The sequence below is a fragment of the Mytilus trossulus genome, chromosome 2, assembly GCF_036588685.1.
Source record: "Mytilus trossulus isolate FHL-02 chromosome 2, PNRI_Mtr1.1.1.hap1, whole genome shotgun sequence".
Lineage (NCBI taxonomy): Eukaryota > Metazoa > Mollusca > Bivalvia > Mytilida > Mytilidae > Mytilus > Mytilus trossulus.
The window spans coordinates 70,986,588-71,000,530 of record NC_086374.1 but is presented as its reverse complement, the minus strand read 5'-3'; the positions used below and the strand labels follow the sequence as shown (position 1 = coordinate 71,000,530).

At 33.2% G+C, this 13,943-nt stretch overlaps 1 protein-coding gene across 3 annotated transcripts; it reads right to left on the bottom strand.

The window, feature by feature from the left end:
- Positions 1-1,390: 1,390 nt before the first annotated feature.
- Positions 1,391-13,604, bottom strand: LOC134707911 (uncharacterized). Of its 3 annotated transcripts, none has more exons than XM_063568073.1 (6): positions 13,312-13,334; positions 12,324-12,382; positions 11,112-11,360; positions 8,926-9,183; positions 6,671-6,739; positions 1,391-1,965 (listed from the first exon to the last, which is right to left on the bottom strand). In XM_063568073.1, exons 1-6 carry the CDS (start codon positions 13,317-13,319, stop codon positions 1,475-1,477), a joined length of 1,134 nt encoding a protein of 377 aa, XP_063424143.1. In that variant the 5' UTR covers positions 13,320-13,334; the 3' UTR covers positions 1,391-1,474. The 3 variants fall into 3 exon arrangements, with proteins under 3 accessions (XP_063424143.1, XP_063424144.1, XP_063424142.1); XM_063568074.1 differs by lacking the exons at positions 1,391-1,965; positions 13,312-13,334 and adding exons at positions 4,617-5,314; positions 13,478-13,604; XM_063568072.1 differs by lacking the exon at positions 1,391-1,965 and adding an exon at positions 4,617-5,314.
- Between the last annotated feature and the right edge of the window lie 339 nt (positions 13,605-13,943).

Sequence of the window (13,943 nt, the reverse complement as noted above, 5' to 3'; positions counted from 1 at the left end):
TTTGAGCTCACTACAATTATTTAAACCTGTCCACCTGTCCTAAGTCAGGAACCTTATGCTCAGTGCTCCTTATTGTTAATGTGGTTCATAAGTGTTTCTCGTTTTTATATAAGTTTGACTGTTGGTTTTCCCACTTGAATGGTTTTACACTCGCCATTTTTTGAGGCTCTTTATAGCTTGCTGTTCGGTGTGAGCCAAGGCTCCGTGTAGAAGACCACAGTTTGACCTATAATGGTTTACTTTTACAATTAGTTACTTACTCTTTGGTAGGACATCCTGATACAAAGTCAAGTAAGAGCAACACGTGGTTTCCAAGGTCAAATAAAGCTTTCGATCGGTACAATATTTTGGGTAAATAAGCTGCTTTATGAGATCCTTATTTAATTCTTACGGCAAGGTAACACCTCCCGAAACGGAAGCTTATTTTTTATAAGCTAGAGTTAGAGGAGGGTATAAGGTATCTGCGCAATGCTAGGCGGTGTTGTCGTAGAAGTTAGAAATAAAAAGTACAGGTTCCAGTCCCGGCGCCCGGGAGGAAGTTACGAATCAGATCTACTCTATCATCGTTAGGTTGATTTTCTAGGCACTTTATATATATATGACAATAGTTATACTTTGTAATAATTTGTCAAGAAAGAGAATGCCGACCACATGTATTGGAGTGAAAAATTAATCCAGCACAATTAAACATTATATACCATTCAAATATAATTAAAAATGTCAAAAGTACACGGATGCCCCATGTCGCACTATCATTTTCTATTTTCAGTGGAACGTGAAATCGTGGATAAACTCTTAAATTTGGCATTAAAATTAGAAAGATCATATTATAGGGAACATGTGTACTAAGTTTCAAGTTGATTAGACTTCACAAAAAAACTACCTTGGCCAAACACTTTAAACTGAAGCGGGACAGACGGACGGAAATAATTGACACACACACACCAGAAAACATAATGCCCCTCTACTATCGTGAGGCAACAACAGTACGAATATTACATCATTTCTATGTTTTCGTGGCATCTGGAGCTAACATTTTCACCAACTTTGATCTACTTGAAAAATATATTTTCTTGGAATTATTGATGTTAGTAAATTCGAAAACGATGCAAGTTTTCATGTACACCATGCTTAGTGTAATAAGAAAACACATTAAACGTAATTTAAATTAAATTAATTTTTTCTTTCTTTCAAATTCTATTTTTTATTGACATATAAACTTTAAACATTAAGTTTGCGACATACAAAGTGAGTAAACAATATAACTATAATTCAATTGTACTTTAATCAAATAAGCTTTTAAATTATGTTGTTACCGTACATTCCATAGTTTGTTGTGTATCAAATAAAAACCAACATATTGAGTATAACAGATATGAAAACAGTATGTATCTTGAAGCAATTATACGAGTGGTGGTATAAAGCTCACTAGATTTAGATTAAACACATTTAGCAGTCTCAAAGTGCATGGAAATTACTTAGAACAAACAACGCATGTAAGTTCGGCATTATCTTCGTAACTGGGACATGCAAGTGTTCCACATTTTCCTTCTACTGGATACACGAATGCATTATCGGCACTACCTGCCGTTGACAGGGGTGCATCTTTGTCCAGACATGCGTATCCCTTTGAAGTCGCAGTTACTCCTGCAGCTATTTCAGACATTAGGTAACCAGTATATACAACTGTCCAACCCGTTGGGCACGTGTTTGTTGCTGCTTGCATGAAAACTGCGGGATTTGCTAAAATCTGGCAAACGGCGCAGTCAACAACATAACCATTTTTACTGATATCAAAGGGAGACGGCCAAGCACTAGTGTCCAGCCCAAGCTGAATTCCGTAAAGTTGTCCCCTTTCTGATTCGGTGGAACCCGATTCATCACCTGTGTAAGACGGTGTGGTTGGCATACAAAGGTAGTCACTACCAGATCCTGCTGTACCTTGAGGTCCACCAGCCATAACGCCTTTCAAATAAAGAATGTCATTCTGGTAAACATATATTTATATCAACTATTCTGTTTTCTTTTGTTTATGAAATTGTAAAACATTGTCTTTTTTTTTTACTTTTAAACTTTAATTTGAATCATTTTTTTTTAAACTTAATTTGACGACTAATCATTACGCTCTACTGCAAAAAGTGGACGATTTCATTATACTAGTAAGTATACTTTGAGCAAAAATTCATAGTTTTGGTAAACTATGGTTCAGTGTAACGGACTATAGAGGAACATAAAAAAGGTTAATTAAAACAAATATCATTAAATAAAATCTAGTGATATGATGGTTTTTTATTTTTATTTTTGAGTAAATATTTGAGCAGCTCAAGATATCATAATACTAGTTGTGACATTATATATTTCATTTCCCTTGTCATAAGGAGATATATTAAGGTGTGCTTTTTGAGGGTAAACAAATCTTCGTATCTCTTCTAGGCCAATTGAAATGCCTATTTTAATCATATATAAAATAAAGAAATGTGGTATAATTGGCAATGAGACAGAGTTCAACTGAAGTGGATGTCGGCAATTATAGGCATCAGTGCGACCTTCAACTATGAGAAAAAATAGATTATAGTCGGATATAAAACTCCGGTATAACAAATTAAGGTGTATCATAGTTTAAATTGCAAATGCATGTCCGTTATGTTTAGAGCACAAGTGTCCTTGCGTCTTGCATGTAAAAAAAGAAATAATGTCCTGCGCCTAATTCAGTCAAAATCTAATTGTTCACTTATTACATGTATCACATTTTGTTCATAATGACTACGAATGAGCTGACGGCTCGATTGGTTGGTTGTCAATTGTTTTATATTTAACCGCTAAATTGTCGCAAATAAAATTAATACAAAAATCAGTTCTAAAAAGTGGGTTTAAATTATTGGCCTGATTTTGAACTGCCATCATCTTTCAAGAAAGCCAAAAACAATTTCTAATTTCAGAGATGTATTGCAGTGATTATCAAACCTGCAAAGGGAATACCACTTTCAAAACATGAAATCAACGTCCCAATTTCAACCAGACGTCGGTGCGAACTGATGCACAGTTCCCCTCTCAAAAATAAATCGACCATAACAACCCCTTATTTGTGCATGATGAAGTTCAGGTAACCGTATTTCTATATCGCTTGGATTACCAAAAAACCTGCCATCAGGACATCAATATACCGTACTACATGTAGTATATAAACATAAAGTTTAGTGTATTTTCACCTGTGTTAAGATGTCTTTTGATTGCGTTAAGCTATTTCAATTGATAGTTTATATAGTGTGTCTTTTATTTGTTGTGATGTTACACTATTGTTTCAGGTAAGGGTGATAGTTGTTACCTATTAAAACGTCCAAACTCACTGTAATTATTTGCACCTGTTCTAAGTCCGGAACCTGATGCTCATTGATCTTTTTTGTTGATATGGTTGATAAGTGTTTCTCGTTTCTCGCTTTTATATAGGTTAGACCGTTGCTTTTTCCGCTTGTATGGTTTTAAACTTGCCATTTTGGGGGCCCTTTTTAGCTAGTTGTTTGGTATAAGCCATGATGGCTCTGTGTATACGTAGAAGACCATATTTGACCTATAATGGTTTACTTTTACAATCATTGACTTGGAAGCAGAGATGTCTTATTGGCACTCATACCACATCTTTTTATATCTATATAATGAAGTTTTTGACTATGAACAAGTAATTTAAGTAAACTTACAATGCATTTACCACTGGACGCTAAGCAACAAACAAACAATCAATCAATCCAACTTAAAACATTTCCCATTCACTATGTAAAATTGGAATTTTCCAATATAAAAAAGAAGAATTGGTACGATTGTCCATGAGACAACTGTCCACAAGAGACCAAAATGACACAGAAATTAACAACTATAGGTCACCGTACGGCCTTCAACAATGAACAAAGTCAATACCGCATAGTCAGCTATAAAAGGCACCGAAATGACAATATAAAACAATTCAAACGAGAAAACTAACGGCCTTATTTATGTACAAAAAAATGAATAGATTATTTTCCAATCGATTATTTTCATATTACCAATTTTTGACTCCGAAGATTATATTTTTTCGAAATGTTACCAACTCTGTGGTAAGACATCCTGATTTTAATTAGTTATGTTACTCTTAAAAGACCAAGTACCAGGATATCTTACATTGGATCACAGAAAAGGTAACCTGTCAAATAATTGTATAACCCGGAATAAAAAAAATCGGTAATTTGAAAATGTACTATTTGATCGGGTTGCATGGTATCACACATTATTTTCAAACAAATATGAAAAAAGTTATACATTTGGATTATATGTCAGGCAAGAGAATTCTGACCATAGTTTCTGGGTCAAAATTTAATTCAACACAATTTAACAATATATAGAGTTCATATAGAAATTTAAAATAAAGAAACTATTCTTTACCAAAATTACGAATATAGTTTTTTTAACATCGTTTCTACATTGTATGTTTTCGTGGCATCTGCAGCTAACATTTTTCATAGACTTGATCTATTTGAAAAATGTCAAATATTATTTCTTACAATTATAATTGATGTTGATGAATTCGAATGTGAGTCTTTTTTACATGTACAACATGCCTAATGTAATAAGAAAAAAAACCTACACGTAATTCATATTCTACTTTAATCAAATAAGCTTTATGTTGGTACCGTATTTTGTACTACAAACCATAGTTTGTTGTTTACCAAAAATACATATTGAGTATAACAGATATGAAAACAGTATGTATCTTGAAGCAAGTATACGAGTGGTGGTTTAAAGCTCATTAGATTTAAATTAAACGAATTTAGCAGTCTCAAAGTGCATGAAAATTACTTAGAACAAACAACACATGTAAGTTCGACATTATCTTCGTAACTGGGACATGTTAGTGTCCCACATTTTCCTTCTACTGGATACACGAATGCATTATCGGCACTACTATCCGTTGACAGGGGTGCATCTTTGTCCAGACATGCGTATCCCTTTGAAGTCGCAGTTACTCCTGCAGCTATTTCAGACATTAGGTAACCAGTATATACAACTGTCCAACCCGTTGGGCACGTGTTTGTTGCTGCTTGCATGAAAACCGCGGGATTTGCTAAGATCTGGCAAACGGCGCAGTCAACAACATAACCATTTTTACTGGTATCAAAAGGAGACGACATATCCCCAGTGTCCAGCCCAAGCTGAATTCCGTAAAGTTGTCCCCTTTCTGATTCGGCGGAACCCGATTCATCACCTGTGTAAGACGGTATGGTTGGCATACAAAGGTAGTCACTACCAGATCCTGCTGTACCTTGAGGTCCACCAGCCATAACGCCTTTCAATTAATTAAAGTCATTCTGGTTAACGTATATTTATCATCTATTCGTTTTCTTTTGTTTATGAAATTGTAAAACTAAGTTATGGTTTAAAAGGTTGATCGGAGTAGTCTCTTTTTTTAAACTTGTAAACTTAAGAAAAAATTGAAGAATTTTTTAACTTAATCTAACGGATTATGTTTACGTTCTACTGCAAAACATGGACGATTTGATTATAGTAAGTTGGTATATGTTGTGCAGAAATTCATATTGTTTGTCTACAATGGTTCAGTGTAACGGACTATAGAACGTTTGACATGAAAATAACATATAAAAAAAATCTTGATTAAAACTAATAACATAAAATAAAATCAAGGATATGATGGGTCTTTTTTTTTTAATTCTTTAGTAAATATTTGAGCAGCTCAAGGTTGTGACATTATAGGTTTTATTTCCCTTGTCATAGGATGATACGAAGGTGTGCCTTTCGAAATCGTCGTATCTCTTCGATGCCAATTGAAATGAGTGTTTGAATCAAATATAAAATAAGGAGATGTGCTACATGTATAATTGGCAATGAGACAATTATCCACAAGAGTTAAAAAAAAGTGGATGTTGGCAATTATAGGCATCCGTGCGACATTCAACCATGCATGAGAAAAAACACAAGATTATAGTCGGCTATTAAAGTTCCCAATTGTTAAATATCCGAAACAATCAAAACAAGAAAACCAAGGGCCGACTTCATAACATAAACAATTTCCGAAAACCAAATATGACTGACATAAACAAGCGACAACTACTGAACTACGAGCTCATGGTTTGTGACAAGCACAAAACTATGCGACAGAGTGAATCGATAGTCGCGATGTTTAGAGGCTTCTTCGATGTCACGTATGGTATATCTATAAGCTATTTTATCGCTATTTTGTGCATTTTTCCTTTGATCTTTTTTATTGATAATTTTCATATCATGCTTCTCGCTTAAAATGGAAAAATTATTGCTAGAAACTAAGGAGGCCACGTGGCGTTGCTAACGAAATTGACATGAAATGGACAACGTCGTCATAGGTAAAATAGCGATAAACAGATTATCATTGGTCATCTCAACTCGATTGCTTTTCTTACTTTCGCTGTACCAGCTCAAGCGAGAACATCAATCTCGTTGAGATGATCAACGATAATCTATAAACACATAATATATAGCGGCATAATACAGCTTTTTCGAACAGGTGCAAGTGACAAGTTAAAACATGTTTTTACTTTAAATATCTTTAAACTGAACCATATTTGTTTTTACATTTGTAGCCTAACATCTTATATTTCACACGGAGTTTAGAACAAAAAATGATATACTATTCTATTGAATACTTTACCTGAGTATAATAATTGAGCGGTTGATCCACACGTTGTACTTCCCCAATGTGTATACACTTGTCCTGTTACTGTAAATACAATAAGTGTTTATAAAAGGGGGGACAGTATATTCAAGATAAGAAACACAAAAAGGTATGTATTGTATAGATAAGATTAAGTGTGGTGTAAGTAATGGTATGAATACCAATAAGACAAAAACTGTAAACCAATTTATTTTCGCGAGCGATTTATTTTCTCGACTTTCGCGAGTAGAAAAATAACGCGAATATAAATCGTTGCGAATAAGTAAACCTTTGATCTGTTATGCATTTTTCAAAACATAAAGCTTGAATCTTATCAAACTTCATCAAGTAAATAAGAAAATCGCGAAATTAAATAGCCGCAAAGTTGTCAAGAAAGGGTAAAACGCGAAATAAAGTATCCGCGAAAATAAGTGGGTTTACAGTATAAAAAATAAGGTTCAATGAGGCCTTGACCCCCATTTCTACTTCTACTCCGAGGCTTAGAGCCAATACAGCTCACGTTAACCAAATACGACTGTACTTGAACATAATACAGAATTAATAAGAAAACACTCATAAGACAACAGACAGTATCAAAGCTAATACATGTACTAGGTATGACAAATTACTATATGTTATCAATGTATGTATTAACATTCTTTTTAGACGTAACAAATAGCTTTCGTGATGATTTCCCATGAAAATTCAATCAAAATATACGAATTTCCATTATTTTTTGGGATTGGAACATGGACTGCATTCGTCGTAAAAAAAACTAACGTAATGCTTCACGGTTATATATCATTTTACATATCTGGCTTTAATATAAAGTGTGTCGAAGATAGGTCGCTATATTTCGTAGAATTTTATGTTTGTTGAAATCCAGTCAGTTTTGTGAAATTTCAACCAAAATCTCTTATGGCATATAAGGGTTGTAAGCCTTGAGGCTTATGGAGACGAAAAGCGCGTCTGGCGTACTGAATTATAGCTTTGGTTTACGTTTGATAACTATTTATAAGAAAAACTGTACAAAACAAGATTTATTTCACTTTTTACGTGTTTTATTGTCAGCTTTTATTATTTTCTTTTCGTCGTGAAACAACGGACATACTATTTCAGGACCACATATGACCTTTACGGAACTTACTCCTTTCAACTACAGACCAGACAATATTTTATATGGACAAGGATGTTCGAAACTAAAGGACACCGTACACAAAATAATAATTAAAAAAAAAATGAACGGATTTAAAACACGGAATTAATGATGATCGTAGATATATATTTATATAGTTCTTATATGATTTGCATATTAAAGAATACGTTGATATGATTGGTCGACAGGACTTCTGGTAGTTATTCTTGACGGTTGTTTATTTTTCGATAGACAACAGTGACCGAACTTTTTTTTTACTAAAATGTAAACAAAATGGCGGAGATAATAATGCAATCTGGCCAGACGTAACGAACATGTTGCTTTAGTTTTGCATTAATCGTTTAATAAAAAAATAAACATAAAACAATTTTTTGAAAGATAAGAGTTTTTATAGATATTTTTTTTAATTAGATTGCAAACTTTTAACCAGAAAATATATTCATCCGCCAGGCTAATTCAATGAACCACTACAGACACACAATTCACGTGTGATAAAGGTTACGATAGCGAAAATAAATTCAATATCCTCAATTTTAAAGAATGATAAGGATTAAATGCCTGATTTAAAGTTATTTATTGGTGTTTAAACTGGACCAAGTTTCTCATAAATATATCATAAAAGTCCTTCGGACAAATTTGTATTGCCACTACCTGAATAAAAGATAGAGTTCCAAATAGTTGACAAAAGGTTCTAAAACATGAGTAGCAAATATCCTTAATTAAAATTTTCAGAATATAAGGCATTCTGACTGGTAAAAAAAATAAAAAATGCATTACTTTTGTCACGCAAAAATCTCTACATCGGATAATATATACATGTAGCTACTTTTTATATAAAACAAAAACACTGGAGATAATTTTATTTTATATTATGTTACCCAACACTTTAACTAAAATAGATGTGGCTCGTTCAATTTTCATGAAAATTTTCTAAATAGCAAAATTAACTAATGGCATGTGTATATAAACCTTCACCTTATTTTTAAAGAATTAAGTCCCTTGATATGAGCGTTCTGAGCCAAAACGGATAAGGAAAAATATTTTTTCACTCACGATTTCTGTAATACTTGTAGAGCTACATACGACTATTTGTTACCTTGTGTACAGCTGTAAGCAACTGCTAAACTCTCACTGCCAGTCGGGCTACAAGTGGAACTTGGAAACGTAGCCGAGTCTACAGTTATCGAACAAGTTACTGCATTGTTACAGCTAGTCTGGACAATAGAAAATGCATTTACATCATAACAATTATTCGCGGTATCACCATAAAGGGCCTTTGTTATTGTTATGTATTGCCCGGCATTACATAGTATCTCTGCCGTAGCTCCATTTGCTGTTGTTTCAGTTGCAGTAGCTGAAATGAAATGGAAAATGAATGAAAATAACACTTTAACGAACTATCATTGTATAAGATTGGTAACCCGAATAATTCAGTCGTTATATTCCGCTGATCTACGAAGGCTATAGCCTGGGGTCCTGGCTAATCTTGTCAGTACGCGCAGCTAGATCGGGCCGGATCCCAGGCTACGAAGGCTACTTTAACGCCTGAACGTCTTCCTCGATCAAGACCGTCAACCGGAAAATTCATACCGCTATGCAATATGGGAATTTTGATTTAAATTGGCAACTAAAGAAGGAGGAGTTCCGGATGTTAATTGATGTTAAATGATGTAAATCGATGTTAATTGATGTTAATTAATTATTATCGGATTTGTGTTAATTGAACACGTGTTTGGTAAGACAATAACAAGACAGTTGCGCAGACTCTTTATCCTGATCGCCACCGATTGGCTCTCTCTCACAGAGAGCAGGCGACGCGGCCAATGATCATTTATTAAGGAGTTCAAGCCCTCGTGTGGAAGACTGTTGAAATCGGACACGGAAAGGGCTTGAATTATTCGAGTTATAAGATTGGTAATGTCTGCATCCTTTCGAGATAATTGTAATCAATGGATTTTTCATATGAACATCATGGGAAGGAATTGGTGTTCATAAAAAAATAGTTTAAAATAAAAAATATATGTCATTAAAAGATTTGAAAAACTTAAGCAGTACACACATGACACATAAAGTTGCTCTCACTGTCAATTATAGTATGCGTAATCATTGTCAGGAAAAGAACTCATACACATATATTTATTCTGGGTCATTTACGAAATTGACAATTAGACTATTGAAGGATATGAGCAAGAAATTATATCTTTTAAAGTATATTTGCAAATTCCTTTTGACCAAATGAGTCAACAGATTCGAATAAAGGACTCGATCATTATTTTGATAATTACAGACGACAAACTCAAATTAGTTTCAGGGCTTATCCTATAGTTTGATTGATAACCTTATCAGGGATATAAGCCTACATGTATGAACTCTGTGATAAAAAACAAAAGATAAAAAAGAAATTAATGTTAGAGCTTATTTCCTTATGTTTGTAGAGAACAAGTTTGGGTGGCTTGCTTATATATTGTATTTAAATTTGATAGGATGCTATCTCAATTACAATTTTGTAAAATACAAAAAAAAAAAACAAGCAAACTAACCAAAGGTTTGCTCCACATGCAATAGTTCTTACATCCCATTGTTATATGAACTAACGGAATACGTCTTGTGATTGACTGAAAGTTTTTTCGTCTATCAGCTCAAAGGCATAATTTTGTCGTGTGACCGTGGCGTCATCATACACTCCTCATAAAAAAGAATTTAGAATTATACTGATTACAAGGAATGACTGTACTCTTTTTTTTCTGTCTATTAAAAATAACCTCAAACATGTGGTGCACACTTTTAAATAATCGGGTTTCTGATTGTTTACCACAATTTAAATGTTATTTCTTCAAAGACATAAACAAAAGTATTACAGCTATAATTCCTCAAATACTTTACTTAAATATATTTCCTATCTCACATACATACATACATGTAATATACATTGGTCCTTTTACATTGAAGGTATTTCGCGTATATATAAGGGGGCAATCGTTGGGAATCATCATCTGTCATTGCAAATTACAAATTCATTATAGTACGCTCGTTTTTAAGTCAAAAATAAATTATGTCACAAGTCTGGTCATTTCTTTTTACAAGTGGTCTAAAATGATATTGATCGAGTTGATAACCCTGAACAGAGCATGACATTCCTCAAACGCAAGCTTTTAACATATTAAATCTAAACCAAACCATATCGGTTATTGTTATTTTTAGAAAACTATGGAAAAAAGAATTATTTGATATGACACTTGCATTTTTCGGACCTATAGACCTTTTGTTAAAGAATACACTTACGACTAACACAGTCATACTTGACTTTCAGTTTTTCATCAATGTTAACTACACATGTGCTCGTAAAAACTGATTTTGAAACTGGTAGATCATAACTTGTTTTTCCGTTTGCAAGTCCTTCCACAACCGATAATGCACTGGGATCACCACAGTTACCCTTTTCATAGGTTGCCTCCGTTACATCGACAACTTTTCCATCACTACATCTGAAATATGCAACTTGTCCATTCTTTACTTTCAGTGTTATTGCATCTGAAAATAAATTTTATTATCAAATAAATGTATTCTAATGAATGGAAAGTGCAAAATTAGAACATATTTGTGTTATACTTAACTAAGGTTCCTTTAAACCACGAGTTTACCTAGACAATAATAAGGCAAGGACCATTCACGAACATTCATCTTTGGTCGGAGGAAAAGGGGGGGGGGGGGGTGGCATGCACGAGACTATGTTTTGAAACTCATAATCTTGTGCCCTAATTCTTGACAAAAACATTGAAAAACAAACAATGTATTTATATATATAGATATAATATGTAAAAGTTACGAAAGCCGGTGCCTTATTAAGTAAGTCTAAACGTTCAGCCATAATCTTGAGTCGCATAAATAAAAAAGGTAGATGGTTGAGCGGAAATACAAAGTACATATCGGAGCAGGAGTACAAGGTAACTCAAGGAACGGGAATACAAAGTAGATATCGGAGCAGGAGTACAAGGTAACTCAAGGAACGGGAATACCAAGTAGATATCGGAGCAGGAGTACAAGGTAACTCAAGGAACGGGAATACAAAGTAGATGTAGGAGCGGGAATTCAAAGTAGATGAAGGAGCGGAATTCAAAGTAGATGAAGGGGCGGGAATACAAAGTAGATGCAGGAGCGGGAATACAAAGTACAAAAATGCAGATGTAGACGCAGAAATATAAAGAAGATGGTGGAGCGGGAATACAAAGTATGCATATGGTGGGTCGGATATAGAAAGTATATGGATGAGCGGGCATATTAAAGATTAAGTAGATGTAGACATAGACATGGGAATAACTAAAAAAATATAGGAGCGGGAATAAAAACGTAGATGTAGGTTCAGTGCTTTTTCCAGTGTTTTATTTTCTTTTTGGTTGATGTGTAAATAACATAAAGCATGATTCTCAAATTGTTCATTCATATTTTACTAAATACTAAATCGTTGTGGGGACATATAAATATTAATGTACTTACATACAGAAAACGCTTGTAGAAAAACGGCTGTTACAAGAATCTCTCTCCACATCTTTTTACTTTGAAGAAAAATACAACAAACAATTATTAAGTATGAGTAGGTCATAATAGAATAACAGATAATCGCTCTTTCCTACTGGAACAATCAAAGATTTTTTTCAATAAAGTTAAATCTATTTGCTGCATGAAAATTGCAATCGGTTCACGGTTATCGATACGAAATTCCAGAACCGTTTCCTTGATACTTATACTTACAGAGAACTACATTTGTAATTGCTTCTTAAAGACTAGCCGTTGATGTTTTTACCATGGAAGTATTATATTGACCTCGTTATTCCGATTTTATTTTTCGTACAGTTAACATACATGTGACATATAAACTGTTGTTTGAAGCACATAACGTTTTATTCAAATTTTGCCGCGTACTATATGCATTTACTTAAGAATTCATTTATGAAAATGATGCTAACTTGAATTCACCAGCGAAAAGTTTTGAGAATAAAAAAGACTGGCTAATCTGCTATTTTTTTTTCTTCAATCTGTCATACTCTTGTAAGATTTGAATATCAAACGAATTTAAATAAATATTAAAATCCATCAATTAAAACAATTAAAGTTATAATAACCTTGCTATACACTAAAGTTCTCGTTTCTTTTACAATAAAATAATATATTTGTATCTAACTGACATTACTTATCTTGAGCTCCTATTTTTTTATGGGGAAAATACATTTTATTTTAGTCTTGTATTATAAATATAAATGTACTACAATTTTGCAGATACAGTCTACCCGAATTGAAGTTATCATCCACCTACAGTATAAGCATTGGTAAAATAGTTATAATTATAATTAGAATTTGACATGCTGTTCTGAAATTTTGCATTTTACCGATAGACATTTATAGGAAATTGATCCTACCTAAACTCTAAATCGGAATTTCGTGAATGATATTAAATCAAAAAGTTAAATACTAATTTCGGATTCACCGCTGCATCTTCCGACATAAAAAAAAACCATCCCAAAATTGTATATTTTACAAGCAATACCAATTTTCTCTTAAGAGCATGCCTGAATGTTTAATACTGTATACCTTATGCACAATATTTATGAAGATAATTTTCATGAATTAAATTATGAATAAAACACACTTACTCAGAGCTGTTACTGGACAATATATCTGTACATCAATATTAAAACTGATATTTATAATTTTTATATATGTATCCTTTTGTAAATTACATAAGCGGGTTGTTATAAACTTCAAAATCCTTCTCTGTCGGATATATTAAGCCGTTGACAACAGGATATATGGGATAATTTACAAATGGCAGACCGTAAAAGGATCTCTTTTTAACGTTTAGTCTACGTGTATTTAGGTATCAACATTTTGAGTTTGAGATATTGGTGAATGGAGTTGTATTTTTAAGAAATTTAGTTTAAAGTAGAGACCTCGAACTTCGTTATGCTCTAATTTGAATTTTTCTCAGATTGAATTATTTTAAACGCTTAAAATGAAATGAAATATTTCCCACTGGATCTTAAAACAGCAACTTTACCCCTTATTCATTTATCGATTTTAAAAAGTGGGCAAAATTCACACCATGCATCGTCTTTCAAT